This window comes from Oncorhynchus tshawytscha, linkage group LG11 (genome assembly GCF_018296145.1).
Source record: "Oncorhynchus tshawytscha isolate Ot180627B linkage group LG11, Otsh_v2.0, whole genome shotgun sequence".
Lineage (NCBI taxonomy): Eukaryota > Metazoa > Chordata > Actinopteri > Salmoniformes > Salmonidae > Oncorhynchus > Oncorhynchus tshawytscha.
Genome location: NC_056439.1, coordinates 5,116,242 through 5,140,280, shown reverse-complemented (window position 1 = coordinate 5,140,280; position 24,039 = coordinate 5,116,242). Strand labels below are relative to the sequence as shown.

The window sequence follows — 24,039 nt, the reverse complement described above, 5'->3', positions numbered from 1 at the left end:
TATAATAACTTCAATAATTTTAAATGCATGCTATGCTAGACATTACAATAATTCAGAGTTTGCATTTACCATTAAGGTCATTTATCTATTATTACCTTACAAGTGTACAGACATCTTGTAATTTTGTTGACATTCTAGAAGGGATCAGATGAACAGATAATAGCCAGATAGATACATTATAGTAACCAGTGGTGTAAAGTACTTAAGTAAAAATACTTTAATTTAAAGTACTACTTAAGTCGTTTTTACTCCATACATTTTCCCTGACACCCAAAAGTACTAGTTACATGGTGAATGCTTAGCAGGACAGCAAAATTGTCGCGCATATCAAGAGAACACGTGGTCATCCCTAGTACCTCTGATCTGGCAGACTCACTAAATACAAATGCATCATTTGTAAATTATGTCTAAGTGTTGGAGTGTACCCCTGGCTATTCGTAAAATTTAAAAACAAGAAAATGGTGCAGTCGGCTTTGCTGAATATAAGGAATTTGAAATTATTTATACTTTTACTTTTTATAGTTAAGTATATTTAGAACCAAATAGTTTTAGACTTATACTCAAGTAGTATTTTACTGGGTGACTTTTACTTGATTAAGGTATCTATACTTTTACTCAAGTATGACAATTGGATACTTTTTCCCACCACTGATCGTAATTAGCTAACGTTACCTTACTGAGTAACGTTAGTTGTCTTCACTTTCTTCCAGCGGTAGTCTGTCAAACTCGCCAGCTTTTTATTGATTCCATGAAGTGCAACGCAGCATACCAACTTCAATGATGCTACTTTAGCTCTATTTTCTGTAGCTGAAAATAAGCAATTCTACTCGTAACCATATCTAATTCGTTAGCTAGCTTGCTTAGTTCACATATAGCGTGGCATTTAGCTTGTTATCTGTCAGTCAATCGTAATAGCTGGATGGACACTGGAATGCGAAAAGCAGACTGTCTCCTCGAAAACTGCGGTGAAAGGGATGCTGAGAGCCCATTGGCTATCGAACGGCCAATGTCGTGAGGCGTGGGTCTTGAATATTTCGGTTCACTACCGTAATTAAAAGAAAAGCGCGCATTACCTTTCATTTAACACCCTTTGAGCTATGACGCCAACCAATAAGATCCCTTTCTCTTCAGTGTAACCGGAAGTGAACAGCGACAAAGTACAATTTACACGTTAGCATTTTTATTTGTTATTTGGACGTCTATTAACACACTGGAACTCAAAATATGACTAATTAGCTGCACAGAAGCACATACGTACACCCTATAGTATTTAATTCGCAGGGATTGGTTTATAAATGTTATATAGTTAACGCCAGTTAGCTAGCTGTGAACATTAGCCAACATGGCTAACTGTGTGGTTTTTCACACTCAAATAGCCTCCATCATGGAGGTGCTAGCGAATGCAGCCGTGGCAGATATCTGTAAACTCGTAGACGACGACTATGCAGTGTTTCGTTTGGAAATGACTCGAAGCCAGAAAGAAAACAGGGCATTGCGGAGGAAACTACACCTATTGGAACCAAAGGTTGCACGGGAGCGCGCAGATAGAACAACGCGAGAGCGCGTCCTCGCCAGTCGTCCCAGTAGTGTCAAGATCCTCGACCGAAACAGAGGAATGGCAAGAGGTACATTTTTCAGAACGAAGAGCAGGGCCTGTCGCTTTTTCCACGCTGTGATTGTAGATGTCTTAACCACAAATGGTTAACCAGAATTGGGTCTTGGTCAGTTTGTTGGCTAGTATGCAATAATCGCTTGGCTATTTTGCACAAAGACAAAATATAATGTTCTAACCAGATAATTTATTTTGGGAATTTCCTATTATTTACTTATTGAAAACAATATACTGCATGGAACATAGTGAATCAATCTATAAATTGTATATCAAGAAGTTATGCAAAGTGTTACCTTACATCCTTGTCATTTCTAGACAGTGTCAAAACGGTCAATAGTGTACATTATAGTGTTGATCATTGACAGTGGCTAACCTAACCATCTCTCTTCCCCCAATCACTCTCTCAGGTGAAGGACATCTCACTGGAGGCTACAGGAGCTTTGTGAAGCAAGCGGGACACAAAACATGTAGAGATGACCAACCAATCACTGTTGACGAGGGGAGTGGAACCTCAACCCAGAACGTTATCGTGATAGAAGTTAGTGTAATAGTATTACATAAAAATTACAGTACATCAAATGTATCCCATTTATATCAGAAAGGCTCCCCTCGGCTATTCACTTGCTTACATGTACATCCTCATTTATCTGCCATAGGGGAGCTTGTGAGACTTCCCTATGACATTATTATCTAATCCTACTCATGTACCGGTAATAACCTCCTCCTTGTCAGCCTGCAGATGCAGAGGCTGCAGGTCCTGGGGTCAAACTGGAGAGGTCTGAAGGAGACGAGGACCCACGACACAGCAGAAACATCCAGACGGCTGGAGTGCCTCCTGTAGCCACAGAGGATCCCTCCACCACCCTAGTGCCGCCCAGGATCCGACGCAGCATCACAGAGGACAGTGGAACGCAGGACACCATCCTCAAGTCAGAGACAGACACATTAACTGTAACACAAAGGATTTTACACACCAGATCTGACCCAGAGATACTGGGGCTGGGGGGACTGGGCTGTCGTTCTTCTCCCAGCTCAGAGTATTTACTTTACGGTAACCCGAGGACGGTTCTGTCCCATCAGGACTCCGGTAACTCATTACAGACTGGCAATGATCCATCTTGTTCTTACACTGCCGAGACAGGGATGATACCTGGTGACATGCCTGTGGGCTTAGATACACAGACTAATCCAATGAGAGGAGACTGGAACCGGTACAGTAGTAGTGTATATTCTGAAGAGTGCCTAGATGAGAAAGGGGATGGTCTGGCCTTAGATGATGTGACTGTGAAAGTGGAGGGCGACGCTCCTCTGACATGGAATGAAGTCGAGACTCATTTAGGAGAAGGACACTCGCAGGGCAACAGCAGAGACTTCTTAGACTACAGGGAAAACTTAGAGACAAATCTAAATGTCACAACCAATTCCTCTTTACACTCAGTGTCCATGTCGATGGCACCTTCCGATTCACAAGGCCTGTTCGATCAGGTATTGAACTCAAACGACCAAAGATCCAAGGCTCGGGGAGGGGGAGCAAAAACAGGCGGTAAAGAGAAGCGGTTCCTCTGCATGTTCTGTAACAAAGGCTTCAGCTGCCCTCAGAAGGTGGAGATCCACCAGAGGGTACACACAGGGGAAAAACCCTACAGCTGTACCCAGTGTCACATGCGGTTCGCCCATGCTGGCAACCTAAAGAGGCACCAGAGGGTCCACACAGGGGAGAAACCCTACAGCTGCCAACAGTGTGAGAAGCGGTTCTCCCACCAGCACCATCTGAAGATGCACCTGAAGGTCCACACGGGAGAGAGGCCATTCAGAGAGTAACTACCTGAGGATACAGCAGCAGAAAAACCATTCCACTCTATAACATAGAAAGTAACCATTCCACTTGATAGCTTCTGACTTTGACATCAAACCCTGCATTAAAGACAAAGATTAATGTTGTCAACAGAAAAGATCCACAGATGCATTTGGAATAACAGATTTCAGTGCTAAATTTTACTGGGTAGAATATTGCATCCAGACATAATGATATATAATGCATATATACCGTAAGCCTAATGAATCTGTTACATATTGTATTTGTACTGTGTAGGTTATATGATGTTCACAAATTCCTATTTCATTACATCCATTCAATACTTTATATTAATGCAGTTTATCAAGTTCATGCAGATGTATGTGTGGTTTAAAACGTGTATGTTTAATAAATAAACATTTTGACATTGTTCTCCTTATTTGAGACTCCCTTTAATATACATCACATCTGATCTCACCCTATTCTACATATACACAACAGAGCTTTATAACCAATATACACTTACTAAATATACCCACACTAACTAACACCTACTGTACACGTCAAAATAGTTTAGTCAGGTTTGTCTGATGACTTTTGACTTATCATAGCTGACTCATATTTATCCACAACATCATATGTCCACCATGATGGGTTTAACAACAATGAAGTAATTCTGTAACTACAGTATAGGACTCAGATGTGGTGGGCATGGGTAAACACTCCATGTTGAAAGTGTGTTTATTATCTGTGTGTACGTACTTGAGGGAGTGTACGTCAGTGTAATCTGTATCACCTCTCTCTTCCAGGAATAGGAGGTGCTGCTGATAAAGGAGTAGGGGTGTGAGGAGGGTCTGGGGGACCATGGTCATGGAGGTCAACCAGACTTCACGTACTCCTGAACCCACAGAAGAACCAGCTGAGCAGCATAGGACCACAAAATATCACTGAGGTGAGCCCAATGTTAACTATTGTCTGCATGTTACACTATATATACAAAAGTACGTCGACACACAGCCACACCCGTTGCTGACAGGTGTATAAAATCGAGCACACAGCCATGCAATCTCCATAGAGAAACATTGGCAGTAGAATGGCCTTACTGAAGAGCTCAATGACTTTTAACGTGGCACAGTCAGGATGCAAGCTCTCCAACAAGTCAGTTCAAAAATTGTCTGCCCTGCTAGAGCTGCCCTGGTCAACTGTAAGTGCTGTTATTGTTAAGTGGAAACGTCTAGGAGCAACAACTGCTCAGCCGCTAAGTGGTAGGCCCCACAAACTCACAGAACGGGACTGTCAATTGCTGAAGCGAGTAACGCATAAAAATGGTTTGTCCTCGGTTGCAACCCTCACTACCGAGTAACAAACTGCCTCTGGAAGCACAAGAACTGTTCGTCAGGAGCTCGATGAAATGGGTTTCTGTGGCCAAGCAGCCACACTCAAGCTTATGATCACCATGCGCTATGCCAAGCGTCAGCTGGAGTGGTGTAATTTTCGAAGCCATTGGACTCTGGAGCAGTGGAAACGCGTTCTCTGGAGTGATGAATCACACTTGTCCATCTGGCAGTCCGACGGACAAATCTGGGTTTGGCGGATGCCAAGAGAACATTACCTGCCCAATGCATAATGGCAACTGTAAAGTTTGGTGGAGAAGGAATAATGGTCTGGTGCCGTTTTTCATGGTTCGGGCTAGGCCCCTTAGTTCCAGTGAAGGGAAATATTAACGCCACAGCATAAAATTACATTCTAGATGATTCTGTGCATCCAACTTTGTGGCAACAGTTTAGGGAAGGCCCTTTCCTGTTTCAGCATGACAATGCTCCTGTGCACAAAGCGAGGTCCATACAGAAATGGTTTGTTGAGTTCGGTGTGGAAGAACATGACTGGCCTGCACAGAGCCCTGACCTTAACCCTATTGAACACCTTTGGGATCAATTGGAATGCCGACTGCGAGCCAGGCCTAATCGTCCAACATCAGTCAAAATGTTATTTGTCACATACACACGTTTAGCAGATGTTATTGTGGGTGTAGCGAAATGCTTCCATTCAGTCATGCTCTTGTGACTGAATGGACGCAAGTCCCTGCAGCAATGTTCCAACATCTAGTTGAAAGCCTTCCCAGAAGAGTGGAGGCTGTTATTTCAGCAAACTCCGTATTAATGCCCATGATTTTGGAAAGAGATGTTCAACGACCATGTAGTGGTCATGTAGTGTATTAGGTAAGGGCCCATATCCACAAAGCATCTCAGAGTAGGAGTGATGATCTATGATCAGTTTAGCCTTTTAGATCATAATGAATAAATTATATGATGGGGGCCTGATCCTCTCGATGAGCACTTCTACTCTGAGACTCTTTGTGGCTACAGGCCCAGGTTTTGATAAACGTTGTCTTAAAGATGCACTAATCCAGAGGCAATCCAGAGGCAAACTATGGATGAAGTTCATGATGATCTGCTGAGATGCCATACTGTGCCCTTCTCCTGCAGGCACATTCTGAATCCACACACCGCCCATACAAACACAAAGTATTAGCATTGACTGTAGTTTAACTGGATATTGTTGTATTGAATGTGCAAGCAATAGCTATGCAAAGTGCCAGATATGTAACGATTTACAGTAACTTCAGTTCATTATTACTCAGCCAATAAGCACCAGCATTAGTCAGCCAGAAGATCTAACTAAGTTAGCTACAGAATGTAATGGAGAAATGTCACCTTTCTGCATCAAGTACCTCTGACTGGGCAGCTTCATTTTAGCAGGTTGAGGGACTAACTTACTTCCACTAGCTACTTCTAGCTAACATGACTATAGCCAGACGTTAGCCAGCTTACTAGCTTGCAAGCATTAACATTAGCTAGCTAGCCACCTAGTGCAAGCCAATTTCAGTTGTTGATTTCGTTCTATTGGCATGCTAATTTCATGGTAAATTCAGCATCTTAGCTAACATTACTATTTTAAACTTCCTGTTACACAAAGGTCTAATCCTTTCTGTGTGCTGCCGACAGTGCAGATCAACCCAGACTGTAAACAAACCCCACATGCACTCTGAATAACTAACGTGTACTTCTGGGTATGAATGAAATAGAAAATGGGATACATTTTGTTTTCTGTTACTCGACGCACAATTTTGAAACCATAAACGAGAAATTTGTTTATATTCAATATTTGTTCTTAAAATGATGAAACCAAACACAATAAATGAGCCATTTCCCAGCAAAGCTGTCATCAAGGCAAAGGGTGGCCACTATGAAGAATCTCAAATATAAAATGTATTTTGATTTGTTTAACACCTTTTTTGGTTATTACATGATTCCATGTGTTATTTCATAGTTTTGATGTCTTCACTGTTATTATACCATGTAGAAAATAGTAAAAATAAAGAAAACCCTGGAATGAGTAGGTGTGTCCAAACTTTGGACTGGTGCCAGTTTCATCAGAATAACCCAGGTAAGCTTGTGTTGTGAGCTCTGTTGAGAGACAGTTAAGAGGGACATGACTTTAGCATGTTTTGGTTGTTGTTGCATTGATATATACAGTGACATACATCAGTATAAATAGGGCCAACTTTGAGTGTGTGACTTGTGTGGCTGAGTAAGTGAGTGGCAATGTTTGCTTCAGCCATGGGAGATTTTTGTCGCCATGGTGCCGTAATAGCAGCCAGAGGTTGATCCCTTATGTACAATTGTTTTATATTTATAATCATAAGTTGTTGTGGTTTTTTTTTGTAACGGAATTGTTTCAATTGACTTCCTGTTTTCTTTTTATTCATATTTTTTAAATCATAATCTGATCATTTTGATGATTCAAATCAGTTAGTTGGCTTGAGGGGAAAAGAGGAGAAAGGACTACGTTGGCTAGTAGAAGTGGCAACTGAAGTGTGATAAACTATTCTGACCTTTGTGGCTGCTCTTGAGTAGCATCACCCAAGTGTACACACCGGTTGCGTCTAACTGTATGCTTTCAGGCAGAAGTCTATTAATTTCATTGGGAGGCAATCCGCACTGCTGCAACTCAATTCAATTTAAATGCCAATACAAGGGCTTTATTGGCATGGGAAACATATGTTAACATTGCCAAAGAAAGTGAAGTAGATAATAAACAAAAGTGAAATAAACAATACAAATTAACAGTAAACATTATTCACAGAAGTTCCAAAAGACATGTCAAATGTCATATTCTGTACATACAGTGTTGTAATGATGTGAAAATAGTACAAAAGGGAAAATAGTAAACCACCGAAGAAGTTGCTAATGTGTGATTATTTTTGATGTGATGCGCCTCGTGGATTGTGAAGACTATGTAAAATGTACAGTACAATTATAACATGTGTGAGCGAGGCATTATACCTCATTCACAAGCACCCCATTACCTTGCGTTGGATGTCATTCACAGAATCGCAACGTTCCCCTGCAAGTGAAGGCTCCGTTTGAATTTTTCAAAACTGTGCAATCTTCTTTCGTCTGGCCAGAATATGGGGTTTTCGAAGATGGGTTTATGGGATAGCTAGGGATAGCTAGCAAATTGTAAACATTTACCCTTTCCTATAAGAGTACTATTTTAGTAGTATATATATATATTTGTTTTAAATATGCGTTGGCTGTTAAGCCAATCATACTTTGACTGTTGCCTCCCGTCTTTGCTGTGATAATTATTAGGGCTGAAGGTCACTAGCTACAATAAAGAATAGCTTCTAGCTAGCTAGCTAAGTAGCTTGACTTGCTGGAAAGTTATAGAAACAAGTTTTGGAAAAAGTAAGTAACCAAAACATGTTTTATTATAAACTGAAACAATGATTCTCCTGTCCTGAATGAAATTGTCATATTTTGCAACTTCACAAAATAAATGCGATCTCTGACGAGAATGATGGCCATTGTAAATAAGAATTTTTTCTCAACTTACTTTTTTTTAGTTAAATATTGGTTAAATGAAAAAAAAGCAACTCTAGTGTAGATTTAAGTTTTAAGTTATTGCACAGCTGAAAAGTAAATTAATCTCCCAGTGTCTGGTGGGGAGTAGACTGAACCAGGTTTTCCTCTACGATTTTACCTGTGCTTAGCTCTATTCTGTTTCTTTTTATATGCTGAAAAATTCCCCCAGTCCTTAACGATTATAAGCAAACCCATAACATGATGCAGCCACCACTATGCTTGAAAATATGGAGAGTGATGTTTTCTATTGGATTTGCCCCAAACATAACACTTTGTATTCAGGACAAAAAGTAAATTGCTTTGCCACCATTTTTTGCAGTATTACTGTAGTGCCTTATTCTGTACAGGATTCCTCCTTTTCACTTGGTCAATTAGGTAAGTATTGTGGAGTAACTGCAATGTTGTTGACCATGCTTAGTTTGCTCCTATCACAGGCATTACACTCTGTAACTGGTTTAAAGTCACCATTGGCCTCATGGTGAAATCCCTGAGCAGTTTCCTTCGGCAACTGAGTTAGGAAGGATGCCTGTATCTTTGTAGTGACTGAGTGTATTCATGCACCATCCAAAGTGTAATTATATAATAACTTCACCATTTTGAAAGGGATATTCAATGTCTGCTTTTTTAATTTAATGTACCAATAGGTGTCCTTTGTGATGAATTGGAAAATTTCTCTGGTCTTTGTTGTTGAATCTGTGTTTGAAACACACTGCTCAACTGAGGGACCTTGTGGGACCTGTGTGGGGTACAGAGTTGAGGTAGTCATGCAAAAAAATCATGAAACACAATTATTGCACACAGTGAGTCCATGCAACTTATTATGTGAGGTGTTAAGCAAATTTGTACTCCTGAACTGTTACTTGCCATAACAAAGGGGTTGAATACTTACTGATTCAAGATATTTCAGCTTTTCTTTTTAAAATTAATTTGTAAAAACATAATTCCACTGTAGATCAGTGACAAAAAAAATAAATCTGAACCTTTTTCAAATTTGTGCAAGTACGGCCCCAGAGTGTTTACCCATCCCCACTACATTTGAGTCCTATACTGTAGTTACAGAATGACTTAATCGTTGTTAAACCCATCTTGGTGGACATAAATATTATGTTGTAGGTAAAAATAAGTCAGCTACGATAAGTTAAAAGTCAGACAAACATGACTAAACTATTTTGATGTGTTACAGTAAGTGTTTGTTAGTGTGTGGGTATATTTAGCAAGTGTATATTGTGGTTATAAAGTTCTGTTTATGCAGAATAGGGTGAAATCAGATGTGATGTATACTAAAGAGTCTCAATGATCGCCTTAGAAAAATATCATTTTATGTTCATTAAACATAAGTGTTAAATACACCATATGAAAACCACATATACACATCTCAACTAAAAATCTGCATGAACTTGATAAATTGTATTCATTAAAAGTGTCTTGGGAAAGCAGTTCAAGGGATGTAATGTAATAGGCATATGTGAACATCATTTAGCCTACACAGTACACATACAATAAGTAGACTTTTTAGGCTTATGTTCTTTATACACTGAGTGTACAAAACATTAAGAACACCTGCTCATTCCATGACAAAGTGACCAAGTGAAAGCTATGTCTTATTGATGTTAGCTGTTAAATCCACTTCAATCAGTGTATATGAAGGGGAGGAGACAGGTTAAAGAAGGATTTTTAAGCCTGGAGACAATTGAGAAATGGATTGTGTATGTGTGCCATTCAGAGGGTGAATGGGAAAGACAAAATATGTAAGTGCCATTGAAGGAGGTATGGTAGTAGGTGCCAGGCGCACCGGTTTGTGTCAAGAACTGCAACGCTGCTGCGTTTTTCACGCTCAACAGTTATCCGTGTGTGTATCAATTATGGTCCACCACCTAAAGGACATACAGCCAACTTGATAACTGTCGGAAGCATTAGAGTCAGCATGGGCCAGCATCCCTGTGGAACACTTTCGAGTCCATGTCCGACTAATTGAGGTTGTTTTGAGGGCAAAAGGGGGGGTGCAACTCGATATTAGCAATGTGTTCTTGATGTTTTGTACACTCAGTGTATATCACACAATGTCTGGATACAATATTCTTCCCAGGAATATTCAACAATGAAATCTTTTACTCTCGTTATTCGAAATGCATCTGTGGATCTTTTCTGCTCACTACAAGGAAAATTAATCTTTGTCTTTAATGCAGGGTTTGATCTAAACGTAATAAGCTATGGAAGTGGAATAGTTTTTCTGCTAGGGTATCCTGAGGTAGCTCCTCTCTGAGAACCTCAGGCAAACAGCCTTTCTCCCATGTGGACCTTCAGGTGCCTCTTCAGGCTGCCAGCCTGGGTGAAGCGCATGTGACACTGGGTACAGCTGTAAGGTTTCTCCCCTGTGTGGACCCTCTGGTGCCTCTTCAGGCTGCCAGCCTCAGCAAAGCGCATATCACATTGGGTACAGCTGAAGGGTTTCACACCTGTGTGGACCCTCTGGTGGATCTCCACCTTCTGGAGACAGCTGAAGCCTTTGTTACAGAACATGCAGAGGAACCGTTTCTCTTTACTACTGCCTGATGTTGCTCCCCTTCTGTGAGCCTGGGCTGTAGCCCTGTTGTTTGAGTTCAATACCTGATCGAAAAGGATGCCGTGTGAATCGGAAGGCCCCTTCGACGTGGACACTGGGGCACGATCACTGAGCGTGTGTAAAGGGGAGATGCTCGAGACATTTGGATTTGTCTCTAAGCTTTCCCTGTAATCTAAGAAATCTCTGCCTTGTGAGTGTCCTTCTCCTAAGGTAGTCTCATCTGCATTCCATGTAAGAGGAGCGTCACCCTCCACTTTCACTTCATCTACTGCTATAACCTCTCCTTTCTTATCTAGGCACCCTTCAGAGTATACACTACTACTGTATCGGTTCCAGTCCCCTCTAGAAAGATCAGTCTGTCTCTCTAAACCCAAGGATATGTTTCCTGGGTCCATCTCTGTCGTGTAAAAACAAGACAGATCATCACTGCCAGTGTCTAACGCATCACCATCAGTATTTCCACAGGAATTAACAGTCTTCTGGCTGTGGTGAAATACTGGTAAGTACTCTGAGCCAGGAGCAGGAGGACAGTCCAGTGGCCCCATCTCCAGTCTCTCTGGATCTGATCTGTGGTCAGATCCTGTTCGTAAAAGCCTTTGTGCTACAGTTATGGTCTCAGTGTCTGTCTCGGACTTGAGGACAGCGGCCGGCGTTCCATTGACTGCCGTGATGCTGCGTCGGGTTCTGGGCGGCGTGGTGGTGGGGTCCTCTGTGGATACAGGGAGCACACCAGTCTGGATGTCTCTGCTTTGCCCTGGGTCCTCTCCCTCAGACCTCTCCAGCTTGACCCCAGGCCCTGCAGCCTCTGCATCTACAGACTGACACAAGAAGAGGAGGTTATTACCGGTACATGATTTGTAAAGGATAACAATGTCGTAGTGAAGTCTCACAAGTTACCCTATGGCAGATAAATAAGGATGTACATGTAAGGAAGTGAATAGCTGAGGGGAGCCTTTCTGAAATAAACTGCCCACATTTGATATGCTGTTCAAAGTAACATTTTATATGCAACAATTACACTAACCTCGATCACAATAACGTGCTGGGTTGAGGTTCCACTACCCTCAACAGTGATTGGTTGGTCATCTCTCCATGTATTGCGTCCTGCTGGCTTCACAAAGCTCCTGTGGCCTCCAGTTTGATGTCCTTCACCTGACAGTGTGATTGGGGGAAAAGAGGTGGTTAGGTTAGCTACTGTCAATGCACAACAGTATATTGTACACTATTGACTAGGGATGCACGATATATCGGTGAACGTCGACCGGTATTAGCTAAAAATGCCAACATCGGTATTAGCCCGATGTCTAGTTTAACGGCGATGTTAAAAGCCGATGTCAAAGCTACCATGCATACCAATATAACGTAGGTACATGACATAATGACACCACGTTGAGCAGTCATTTGAAAGAGTAATAAAATTTCAGTGAGACAACTCAAAGGCGAAATCCATTAAAGCCAAGATAATGGAATTCATTGCCCTTGACAATCAACCATTCCCTGTCGTGGGCGATGTTGGCTTTCGCCGACTGGTCGAGCACCGGTACACACTACCAAGTACTCTATTTTTCAGATGTTACCGGAGTTACACAGTAATAGTGTCACTGCTATTAGCTTCATAACATGCATACTGTGTAAAGCTGTTTGGGTATTTGCGTGTCAAAAAAGAAAGTAGCACTGTCAAAGCTGTACAAAAAAAGTCTGCAAACAAGAAAACACCGACCACGAACGATGCGTTTACAATACCGCGTTGGTAATAAAGCATAATTTGTTCGACCGCAACTTCTGGGGTAGCTAGCTTTAGCTTTGTACCAATACAACCAGCCTGAAAACAATGACCAGAAGAAACTGCAGTCATTTTCATTATTCTTAGCAATGATTTAGGAATCCTTGTGAGTAAGTATTAGCTAGGTTGCCACTTGTTGTTCACCTATTGAAATTCAGTTTATGAAAATAAATAGCTAGCCAGCTACTTAACCCTGTTACCCAAAGCTAACGTTATAAGCAGCCAGCTAGCTTCATCTGGCAAGTGATGCTCAACCGGACCGGGTTATGTGTTGTGAAGCTAGCCACAATAAGAATTAAACACAATAGTGAAATTTGCGGTTTGCCTTAAAAAATAAAAGTATGTAATTGACAGTGATGCAAATTAATACAAACAGTAGAATTATTCCATACTTTTATTTTGAAGGATAACCGCAAAGTCCACTATTGTGGCTAATCCTTATTGTGGCTAGCTTCACCTAGATGGGTCCGACCACCATTAATCAAATAAGAACTGTCTTATAAATTAGGGTTGTTTTAGATGATGACACCTAGCTATATAAACTCAGCAAAAAAGAAACGTCCCCTTTTCAGGATGTCTTTCAAAGATAATTTGTAAAAATCCAAATAACTTCACAGATCTTCATTGTAAAGGGTTTAAACACTGTTTCCCATGCTTGTTCAATGAACCATAAATAATTAATGAACATGCACCTGTGGAACGGTCATTAAGACACTAACAGCTTACAGAGGGTAGGCAATTAAGGTCACAGTTATGAAAACGTAGGACACTAAAGAGGCCTTTCTACTGACTCTGAAAAACACCAAAAGAAAGATGCCCAGGGTCCCTGTTCATCTGCATGAACGTGCCTTAGGCATGCTGCAAGGAGGCATGAGGACTGCAAATGTGGCCAGGGCAATACATTGCAATGTCCGTACTCTGAGACGCCTAAGACAGCGCTACAGGGAGAAAGGACGGACAGCTGATTGTCCTCGCAGTGGCAGGCCACGTGTAACAACACCAGTACAGGATCGGTACATCCGAACATCACACCTGCAGGACAGGTACAGGATGGCAACAACAACTGCCTGAGTTACACCAGGAACGCACAATCTCTACATCAGTGCTCAGACTGTCCGCAATAGGCTGAGAGAGGCTGGACTGAGGGCTTGTAGGCCTGTTGTATGCCAGGTCCTCACCAGACATCACCGGCAACAACGTCGCCTATGGGGACAAACCCAGCGTCGCTGGACCAAACAGGACTGGCAAAAAGTACTCTTCACAGATGAGTCGCGGTTTTGTCTCACCAGAGGTGATGGTCGGATTCGCGTTTATCGTCGAAGGAATGAGCATTACACCTATGCCTGTTGTACACTGGAGCGGGATCGATTTGGAGGTGGAGGGTCCATCATGGTCTGGGGCAGTGTCACAGCATCATCGGACTGAGCTTGTTGTCATTGCAGGCAATCTCAACGCTGTGCATTACAGTGAAGACATCCTCCTCCCTCATGTGGTACCCTTCCTGCAGGCTCATCATGACATGACCCTCCAGCATGACAATGCCACCAGCCATACTGCTCGTTCTGTGCGTGATTTCCTGCAAGACAGGAATGTCAGTGTTTTGCCATGGCCATCGAAGAGCCCGGATCTCAATCCCATTGAGCATGTCTCAGACCTGTTGGATCGGAGGGTGAGGGCTTGGGCCATTCCCCCAAGAAATGTCCGGGAACTTTCAGGTGCCATGGTGGAAGAGTGGGGTAACATCTCACAGCAAGAACTGGGAAATGTGCTGCAGTCCATGAGGAGATGCTCTGCAGTACTTAATGCAGCTGTTGGCCACACCAGATACTGACTGTTACTTTTTATTTTGTTCCCTTTGTTCAGGGACACATTATTCCATTTCTGTTAGTCACATGTCTGTGGAACTTGTTCAGTTTATGTCTCAGTTGTTGAATCTTGTTATGTTCATACAAATATTTACACATGTTAAGTTTGCTGGAAATAAACGCAGTTGACAGTGAGGACGTTTCTTTTTTTGCTGAGTTTAGTTAGCTAGCTAACTATAGCTACTGAAACAGATTGTCATTTTGCTATGTTATTGAGCTTGCTAGCTTGTTTTTTAATGACCAGCACTGTAGGTGTGTGAGACAACTTTACCAGCATCATAGCATACGTATCGATGAATCGTTGTGACATATGAAATACAAGTGATAGTGTAATAACTACGTAAAAAACGAATGAACGTGTTAAATGTGACGTGCAGTCATATTCAGGTCCTGATTGGTCAAATAGTGTTATTTGACATATCTTTTTTGACTCGCAAAGACCCAAACGGCGTTCCATAGAAATCCTGGTTGAGAATAAAACGACTCAACAAATGAACAACGAAACAGCACAGCAAATAAGTGAAATAAATAGGTTTTGATTATGTTTTACTGGTAATGGGGACATACATAAATGTCAACAAAATAACATTTGAACAGTGTGGTGTGTAACCTTGATTTACCTAGGCAAGTCAGTTAAGAACAAATTCTTATTTACAATGATGGCCCGGACGACGCTGGGCCAATTGTGCGCCGCCCTATGGGACTCCCAACCACGGCAGGATGTGATACAGCCTTGATTCGAACCAGGGACTGTTGTTACGCCTCTTGCAATGAGATGAAGTGCCTTAGACTGCTGTGTCCGTGTGTGTAACTGTTTATCTGTATTAGAATGCTTAAAAGGATGCAAATATTTTAAATATCGGGTTATCTGCATTTATTTTTTTTGTCAAGGAAAATATCATATCTGTATCAGCCAAAAATGTCATATCGGTCATTACTACTATTGACACTGGTCATATCCAAATACCAATACTAGCATACTACATACTTAAATTGTATACTTATTTTGGCGATTTATCTAGTTCAATTCACTCCTCTTTTCTGACTCGAGTGTTTGACAACAGCTGATAATCAGAAAAATTGTTGCGTTGTACCAATATAAACGAATGGCGGGAGTCAATCGCACATTAGATGACGCATTCGGAGTACTCTCTTTTTTTGCATACTATGTAGTACAAAAATATAGGTATACGGAAAGTGTCTAGAATTGGCAGGGATGTAAGATAACACGCATACCTCCTTGATATACTCATTAGAGATTGATTATGTCCCATGCATTATTTTGTTTTCGATGAGTAAATAAATGTACATGCAATAAATAAATAATCTGATTAGATCTGGCTAATTAATCATGGGAATTATTGCAACTTTACAAAAACTGAACAAGACCGAATGCTGGTTAATAACGCCTCTAAGGTCACACATGCGCAGAGAGAAACGGTGCGACAGGCCCTGCAGCCTCCTGCAAAACGTACCTCTTGCCATTCCTCTGTGTCTGTCGAGGATCTTGACACTACTGGGACGACTGGCGAGGACGCGCTCCCGTGCCACCTTCAGTTCCAGTAGCTGTAGTTTCCTCCGCAATGCCCTGTTTTCTTTCTGGCTTTGAGTTATTTCCAAACGAAACACTGCATAGTCGTCGTCTACGAGTTTACAGATATCTGCCACGGCTGCATTCGCTAGCACCTCCATGATGGAGGCTATTTGAGTGTGAAAAATCATACAGGTCGCCATTGTTAGCTAACATTAGCATCTAGATAACGTTACCTAGACAACGTAGATCAACCAAGTCCTGTCTCCAACGTGAATTAAAGACTACCCGAGGTAAACGTGTGATGCTGTACAGTTAAATGAATCATATTTTGAGTTCCAGAGTGTTAATAAACGTCTAAATAACAACAAAAATGGTAACGTGGAAATTATTCTTGGTCACCGCTCACTTCCGTTTACGCACAGAAGATAAATTATTGGCGGATCGCAACCGTGAGGTGCATACAACGCCACCTACTGTACTGGAGTGTGGGGCCATTCACGGTCCCCCGTTCGACGAGGTTTAACGGCGGTTGGCATTCAATTTGTTGTGTTACTGAAACCTACTAGACTGGAGTACAACTCCATTATACTTTGCTTGAAATTGTTTTTACAAATACCCCACCAACTAACACTAAAATCACAAATTAAAAAATAAACACCACCCTACTCCACTTAAATCTAATTAGTCCTACCTCATGCCAACAATCTGAAAGGATGGAACATCACCACTCAACACACCCAAAAACTCTTCTGATGTCAAGTCTCGCACACCCAAATACCTCTGCAGCTGCCACCACAACCTCAATTTTCTGCGACTTATGTTCCATCCCTGCTGTACGATATCCATTGCTAAAAAATCCAATCTTACTGAAACATATCCCTTATTGGCCTACCCCTCTGTACTGGTACAGATCTACTACTCACGCCATTCCTCTCAGAATCCCTCCCCTTTGACCTACCTTCCTCTATTTTCTTCACTGCCTCAGCATATGACAACTTCTGCACTACTCTAACCCTGGAAACCTCAACCTGAGTCTCTCGCATGGGACATTTCTGATCTCCAGCCCCATGGGCACCCCTACAATTAACACATACCACTACTTTCCCCAATGCTACACATTCCTTTGTCACATGCCCTTCAGCACACTTCTCACACCTAGGAACCTCCCTCCTACACATTGCTGCCACATGCCCATAAGCTTGACACACATAACAACGTAATGTATTTGGCACAAAAGCTCATACAGGATAACTTATATATCCTAACATCAAGACTCAACTTCAAACACACAATGACTCTTTGTTTCCGCACTCTCACCACCCTGTCTGCGTCGCTTCACCACACCTACCACCTCAGATACTTCACCCTCATTCTCTTCATCTCACTCTGCTTACACTTTCTTCCATTCTTCTTTAACAAACCATCTCCCTTTTTTCCGCCATTATTAACCGACTCAAGCTCACCATCTTCCTTCCTCTCTCAGACCTCCTCTGCCTCTCTTTTTCCCCTCCATTCCTCCTCCATATTGCAAGTAAATGTTTCCTTGTGATAATACTGTACTGCTCCTGACATACATCTTGTTCTAGCTTTCTAAAGGGACGTCATAAAACCGGCTGTTACAATCTCTGTACAATCAGCGCTCAACAGTGCATCCCACTTATAAAGCAGCTGCTTCGTCTTGATGTTAATCTTCATCAAAATCTACCGAAACACTTTCAATTTCAAACAAGTGCGCTCTTCCAACCACCATCCCCATCTCTGCAAAAGCTCTCCCCAAAATGTTACGTCCGTTGGTCACGGCCTCCGCTATTCATGTATTCCTCTTATCTAGCTCCGTGTTTCCAACTACTGTTTTGGAGTGTGAGTTCATTACATATCGTTGAAAAATTGCCATACTAATCCAACACCCATTAAAAAACCTCATCACCATTCCACTAGCTACTTGACCCCCATCTGATCCTACACCAGGCGGGGAGGATGGGACACTATTCAATTCAATGGGGTTTATTGGCATGGGAAACATGTTTACATTGCCAAAGCAAGTGAAATGGATAAACAAAAGTGAAATAAACAATAAAAAGTGAACAGTAAATGTTACAATCACACAAGTTCCAAAAGAATAAAGACATTTCAAATGTCATATGTCTATATACAGTGTTGTAACGATGTTTAACTAGTTACAATAAAAAAAGGGAAAATAAACTAATCTGGGTTGTATTTACAATGATGTTTGTTTTTCACTGGTTGCCCTTTTCTTTTGGCAACAGGTCACAAATATTGTTGCTGTGATTGCACACTGGTATGTCATCCAATAGATATGGGAGTTTCTAAAAATTGGATTTGGTTTTCAAATTCTTTGTGGGTCTGTGTAATCTGAGGGAAATATGTGTCTCTAATATGGTCATACATTTGGCAGAAGGTTAGGAAATGCAACTTAGTTCCCACCTCATTTTGTAGGCAGTGTGCACATAGCCTGTCTTCTCCTGAGAGCCAGGTCTGCCTACGACGACCTCTCAATAGCAAAGCTATACTCACTGAGTCTGTACATAGTCAAAGCTTTCCTTATTTTTGGGTCAGTCACAGCGGTCAGATATTCTGCCACTGTGTTCTCTCTGTTTCGTGCCAAATAGCATTCTAGTTTGCTCTGTTTTTTTGTTAATTCTTTCCCATGTGTCAAGTAATTATCTTTTTCTTGTCTCATGATTTGGTTGGGTATAATTGTGTTGCTGTCCTGGGGCTCTGTGGGGTCTGTTTGTGAACAGAGCCCCAGGACCAGCTTGGTTTGGGGACTCTTCTCCAGGTTCATCTCTCTGTAGGTGATGACTTTGTTATGGAAGATTTGGGAATCACTTCCTTTTAAGTGGTTGTAGAAATTAACAGTTATTTTCTTGATTTTGATCATTAGCGGGTATCGGCCTAATTCTGCTCTGCATGCATTATTTGGTGTTTTACATTGTATGCAGAGGATGTTTTTTCAGAATTCTGCATGCAGAGTCTCAATTTGGTGTTTGTCCCTTTTCGTGAATTATTGGTTGGTGAGCGGACACCAGACCTCACAACCATAAAGGCCAATGGGTTCGATAACTGATTCAAGTATTTGAATGGCCACTTCATTAAATAGTACCCGCAAAACACCAGTCTCAACTTCAACAGTGAAGAGGCGACTCCGGGATGCTGGCCTTCTAGGCAGAGTTCCTCTGTCCAGTGTCTGTGTTATTTTGCCCATCTTAATCTTTTTTTTATTGGCCAGTTTGAGATAGGGCTTTTTCTTTGTAACTCTGCCTAGAAGGCCAGCATCCCGGAGCCTCTTCACTGTTGACGTTGAGACTGGCATTCTGTGGGTACTATGTAATGAAGCTGCCAGTTGAGGACTTGTGAGGACTTGTGAGGCATCTGTTTCTCAAACTAGACACTCTAATGTACTTGTCCTCTTGCTCAGTTGTGCACCGGGGCCTCCCACTCTTTCTATTCTGGTTAGGGCCAGTTTGCACTGTTCTGTGAAGGGAGTAGTACACAGCGTTGTACGAGATCTTCAGTTTCTTGGCAATTTCTCGCATGGAATAGCCTTCATTTTTCAGAACAAAAATAGACTGACGAGTTTCAGAAGAAAGATCTTTGTTTCTGGCCATTTTGAGCCTGTAATTAAACCCACAAATGCAGATGCTCCAGATAGTCAACTAGTCTAAAGAAGGCCAGTTTTATTGCTTCTTTAATCAGCAAAATAGTTTTCAGCTGTGCTACCATAATTGCAAAAGGGTTTTCTAATGATCAATTAGCCTTTTAAAATAATCAACTTGGATTAGCTAACACAGCGTGCTATTGGAACACAGGAGTGATGGTTGCTGATAAGGGCCTCTGTATGCCTATGTAGATATTCCATTAACAATCTACCGTTTCCAGCTACAATAGTATTTTATAACATTATCAATGTCTACACTGTATTTCTGATCAATTTGGATTTATTTTAATGGACAAAAAAATTGCTTTTCTTTCAAAAACAAGGACATTTCTAAGTGACCCCACACTTTTGAACAGTAGTGTATGTTTCTATATACATCACCACCTAATGTACTGGAGTGTGAGCTAGAGGTCTTCACAGAGCCACCTCTACCTGAATACCAGATCCGGGACCGAGCCCGGATCATGAATTCGAAATAATGTCACAGGTCTGGGTCGGATCTGATTGTCAAGGGTCTGGGGTATGTGCAATTTTTTACTGACTTGTCCGGAAGGGCCGTACATATCTGAATGCGACTGCTGCAGTAGAGCATTTTTATAATTTATGCTGCTGCGCTTGCTTTTCACGAGAGTGGAGCGTGGCACATATAGGTAGGTTGTTGTTGTTGGCCAATCATAAGTAATCAAAGCTGCAATAGGCTACAGTCATAGAGCCTCTGTCTGGCAAAAGTTAAAATATCTAAATCAATGGAAGATGGAATTAAAATGATGGAATTAAAAGTTAAAGAAGAAGGATAGGCTACAACGACCAAGAGTCAACAGGTAGATTGCTTCTTAATATTCTGAATTGAGTTATTTGTAATTGTAGGATGAGAAAGCACGCACTGGAGCCTCAATTAGCCTAGCTAGCTAGCTAGCTTAACTAGCTTCTCCCAGTCAAGACAGGTATTACGTAATCATATTTGATGATAAATAACCTAGCTATAATGCCACGTTCAAAACAACTTGGAAATCAGAGACTTCCGACTTCAGTGTGTTCAAGACAACTGGGAACTCTGAAAGAAAACTATCTCCGACTGGGAAAAATAGTTTTCCAACTCGAACTCGGGCCTCTTTCAAGAGCTCCAACTTTCTGACCTGAAGATCACTGACCGACTTGACCACGTATTTTTCAGAGTTCTCAGTTGTCATGAACGCACCTTTAGCGCAAGTAGGCTTGGTTGCCATCTCTCCCTCCCTGCTCCCAATGTCACTTGCCCACAGTAATCTCCCCTCTCGAGCGGCACCTCTCTCTCCCTTCTCGCACGCTTTATCAGTCGGTTAATAAAGTAGCATAAAAATAAATACATATCGGCTGCTTCCCTCACTCAGATTGGACCGGGTCAGGATCCGAGCAGTTCCGAATGGGGTTAGTTGTCCTTGGGTCCGTTTGGAACGGGTTTTAAAACATGTATTATTTAAAAAATGAATGTATCAATATGGATCCAGGTGGGAAAGCCCCAGGTCCATTTTGGGACGGGTCCAACACAAGTGTTCCTTACCAAGTGTTCCCTCCCTACCAGACTGGGCACACATTGGATGAATCAACGTGGTTTCCACGTAATTTCAATGGAATTACGTTGAACCGACATCTGTGCCCAGTGGGATGCTACTATATTATCTTAAAGAGCGACTGCCTTTAAAAAGCAACGGATCCCTTTGAAAAACGGCCTATGTGGCATCTATATAAATCAGAAACAGTTATTCTAGTGTCAAAATTGACTACAAAGTGTAAATATGATAATTTTGGTGACAAAGTCAGTCTTGACTAAAACGGAGTTTGGAACATCCATTTGTCACAAGGGGTGAACTGCCCTGCAGCTCCGACTTTGTTTACATACTACAACACCTTGCGCTTTTTTTTAACTTGTGAAATACTGCACCAAACACTTTAGTGAGACGTAAAATTGCGCAACCAAAAACGTCCAAAAATATTACAGATTTATTGAGTTATCTTCGATTATTTTGGGAGATTTTGAGGAAGTGAAATCGGCTTCGTTGTCTACAGTGTCTCATGGGGGTTAACGTAAACGTTAACAAAATGCGGAATCGGTCAATAAACACATTTCTAAGACTGAAATCAAATTTTTCTAATGAGCAGCAGAAAAACACTTGCCAATCGGCGTTTTGAGTCGCTTTTAAACTAAACATGGATTTATAATAAAATAAAGTACAAACCTCACTGCTCCCATCCACTCACCCAAAATACCACCCAATCCCCATCCAACCTCTATGACCCTATCAATTTTTTTTCAATATTCCTTTCTATGTCAGAAATTCACTAAATAATACATGTTCAACCGTTTCCTCTACCATTCACACATTCCAGTACCATGTTCTCCTATCAATTTCAAAGAAGAATTCAAGCCTGTATGCCCTAATCTCATCCTACACAACATAACTTCCTCCCTTCTGTTCCCATTACATTATACTATCTCCTGTACAGAAGAAGCAGGGGTAGCATTGCTTTGCTTATACCATGCTTGCTTTTCTTCACTTTGAGTTGCTCTGCCTTGCATGCAACATCAATGACGCCCCATTTACTTTGTGATTTATTTCATTACGGCGTACGTCATCTTCATGGAGTCTTGCACTGCTACTGGACGGACCTGTGTAGTGTTAGTTACTAAAGATGGAGAAGAGCCTGTCTCTCGTCAGTGATCGCATTTATTTTGGGAGATTGTAAATGTCACATTTTGTTTCAGGTGATAATAAAACATTTTTTGTTTAGTTATTTTTCCTCAACTTCTTAGGATAGCCTGGGCTCTCAAATCCTGACGGCCAGCCTTACCTATTCATGTAAAGCTTGGTAATGCGAGACACGCTGTAAGAGCTTTCATCTCCAAACCACTGCAATGTAAGAATTGTCATGGATTTGGCCAATTTTCAAGTGTGTACAGACGAACAGAGTATACCGAAGAACGTTGTGTACAAGGATGACGTTGATGCAATTGTGGTGGCAGGATGCACATTAAATTGTGTGATCGCCAATATACCATAGAAGACGATACAGTAAACCTAGGCTATAATAAGGACCGTTTAATATTTAACTTACTGAGGTGATGTAGATTGAAAAGTCGTTCTATACATACCTACTCTATTCTTGCTAACACACTGTTCTTAATAAACAAATATGCTCTCAGCTTGAAAAATACTCATCATAATACTGATGTGTAATGTAATAAACAGTACCGTAATTCAAAGAACAGCGCGCAATCCTTTTCATTTAACCACACCCTTTGAGCAATGACGCCAACCAAAAATAATTTATCTTCAGTGCGTAACCGGAAGTGAACGTTGACCAAGAACAATTTACACGTTAGCATTGTTGTTATTTAGACGTTTATTAACACATTGGAACTCAAAATATGACTCATTTAACGGCACAACATCACATACTTCAGGTAGTCTTTAATTCACGTTAGAGATAGGACTTGGTTGATAGACGTTATCTAAGTAACGTTAGCTAACAATGGTTTTTCACACTCAAATAGCCTCCATCATGGAGGTTCTAGCGAATGCAGCTGTGGCAGAGATCTGTAAAGTCGTAGACGACGACTATGCAGTGTTTCGTTTGGAAATAACTCAAAACCAGAAAGAAAACAGGACATTGCGGAGGAAACTACAGCTATTGGAACTGAAGGTGGTACGGGAGCGCGCAGAGAGGACAATTAGAGAGCGCGTCCGCGCCAGTCGTCCCAGTAGTGTCAAGACCCTCGACCAATACAGAGGAATGGCAAGAGGTACATTTTGCAGAAGGCCGAGACTGTGGGGTCAGTCGGCCAGTTTCCCCTCTGTGCATGTGTTCAGATTTGTTACCTAGAATTGGGTCTTGGTCAGTTTTTGGATAGTATGCAATACAGGGCCGGTCGTAGATTTTTGGTGGCCCTAAAAAAATATAAAAAAATTAGAATGAGGGTTTGTTACACATTTTGCCATTACTTGTGCCATGTTAATATCAGTGTTTAATTTGAGCTGAATCCTGCACGAGCAGGATCTGGCACCTTGCTGTTTTGGACTGTTTCGTCTCGGAACCTATTTGGTTGGATCTGGTGCCTCTCGTGGCATAAAAAAATGTTTCGACTTTTTGCAATGTAAAAATGTTGAATAAAAGCGATCAAAGTTCATACAAGTAGCCTCTTTGTTGATTCTCCTGTCCACCCTACCACACACACACAAACAAACATACTGTGAAAAAGTAGATTTTCAGCCCGGGCCTGATATTCTAAGTATGTATTCAGG

The 24,039-nt window shown here is 41.5% G+C and overlaps 3 protein-coding genes across 5 annotated transcripts in view; 2 read left to right on the top strand and 1 right to left on the bottom strand.

Annotated features, from left to right (window-relative positions):
• Positions 1 to 24,039, top strand: part of LOC112232170 (zinc finger and SCAN domain-containing protein 21) — a 98,690-nt gene that overhangs the window by 44,544 nt on the left and 30,107 nt on the right. The window contains exon 1 of one of the 3 annotated variants that reach the window (XM_042330463.1): positions 23,057 to 23,540. The exons of 1 other annotated variant lie outside the window; for it this stretch is intronic. In XM_042330463.1, coding sequence (XP_042186397.1) covers positions 23,270 to 23,540 — 271 coding nt within the window. In that variant the 5' untranslated portion in view covers positions 23,057 to 23,269. Of the gene's footprint in view, positions 1 to 23,056; positions 23,541 to 24,039 lie in introns of those variants that run through there. One more of the 3 variants, XM_042330462.1, reaches the window with a different exon arrangement.
• Positions 1,103 to 3,839, top strand: LOC112232364 (zinc finger protein 8-like). Its single transcript, XM_024399355.2, has 3 exons — positions 1,103 to 1,625; positions 2,020 to 2,150; positions 2,345 to 3,839. The coding sequence occupies exons 1-3, from the start codon at positions 1,343 to 1,345 to the stop codon at positions 3,431 to 3,433; spliced, it is 1,503 nt and encodes a 500-aa protein (XP_024255123.2). The 5' UTR covers positions 1,103 to 1,342; the 3' UTR covers positions 3,434 to 3,839.
• Positions 10,054 to 16,075, bottom strand: LOC112232368 (zinc finger and BTB domain-containing protein 18-like). Its single transcript, XM_024399359.2, has 3 exons — positions 16,022 to 16,075; positions 11,923 to 12,050; positions 10,054 to 11,716 (listed from the first exon to the last, which is right to left on the bottom strand). The coding sequence occupies exons 1-3, from the start codon at positions 16,029 to 16,031 to the stop codon at positions 10,604 to 10,606; spliced, it is 1,251 nt and encodes a 416-aa protein (XP_024255127.2). The 5' UTR covers positions 16,032 to 16,075; the 3' UTR covers positions 10,054 to 10,603.

Excerpts from the sequence above, each read along its gene's own strand:
- LOC112232364 (XM_024399355.2), top strand. The coding sequence starts at position 1,343 with ATGGCTAACTGTGTGGTTTTTCACACTCAAATAGCCTCCATCATGGAG. Across the intron at positions 1,626-2,019 it reads AAACAGAGGAATGGCAAGAG|GTGAAGGACATCTCACTGGA; the intron begins GTACATTTTTCA and ends TCACTCTCTCAG. Across the intron at positions 2,151-2,344 it reads AGAACGTTATCGTGATAGAA|CCTGCAGATGCAGAGGCTGC; the intron begins GTTAGTGTAATA and ends CCTCCTTGTCAG.
- LOC112232368 (XM_024399359.2), bottom strand. Across the intron at positions 11,717-11,922 it reads AGCACGTTATTGTGATCGAG|TCTGTAGATGCAGAGGCTGC; the intron begins GTTAGTGTAATT and ends TTCTTGTGTCAG.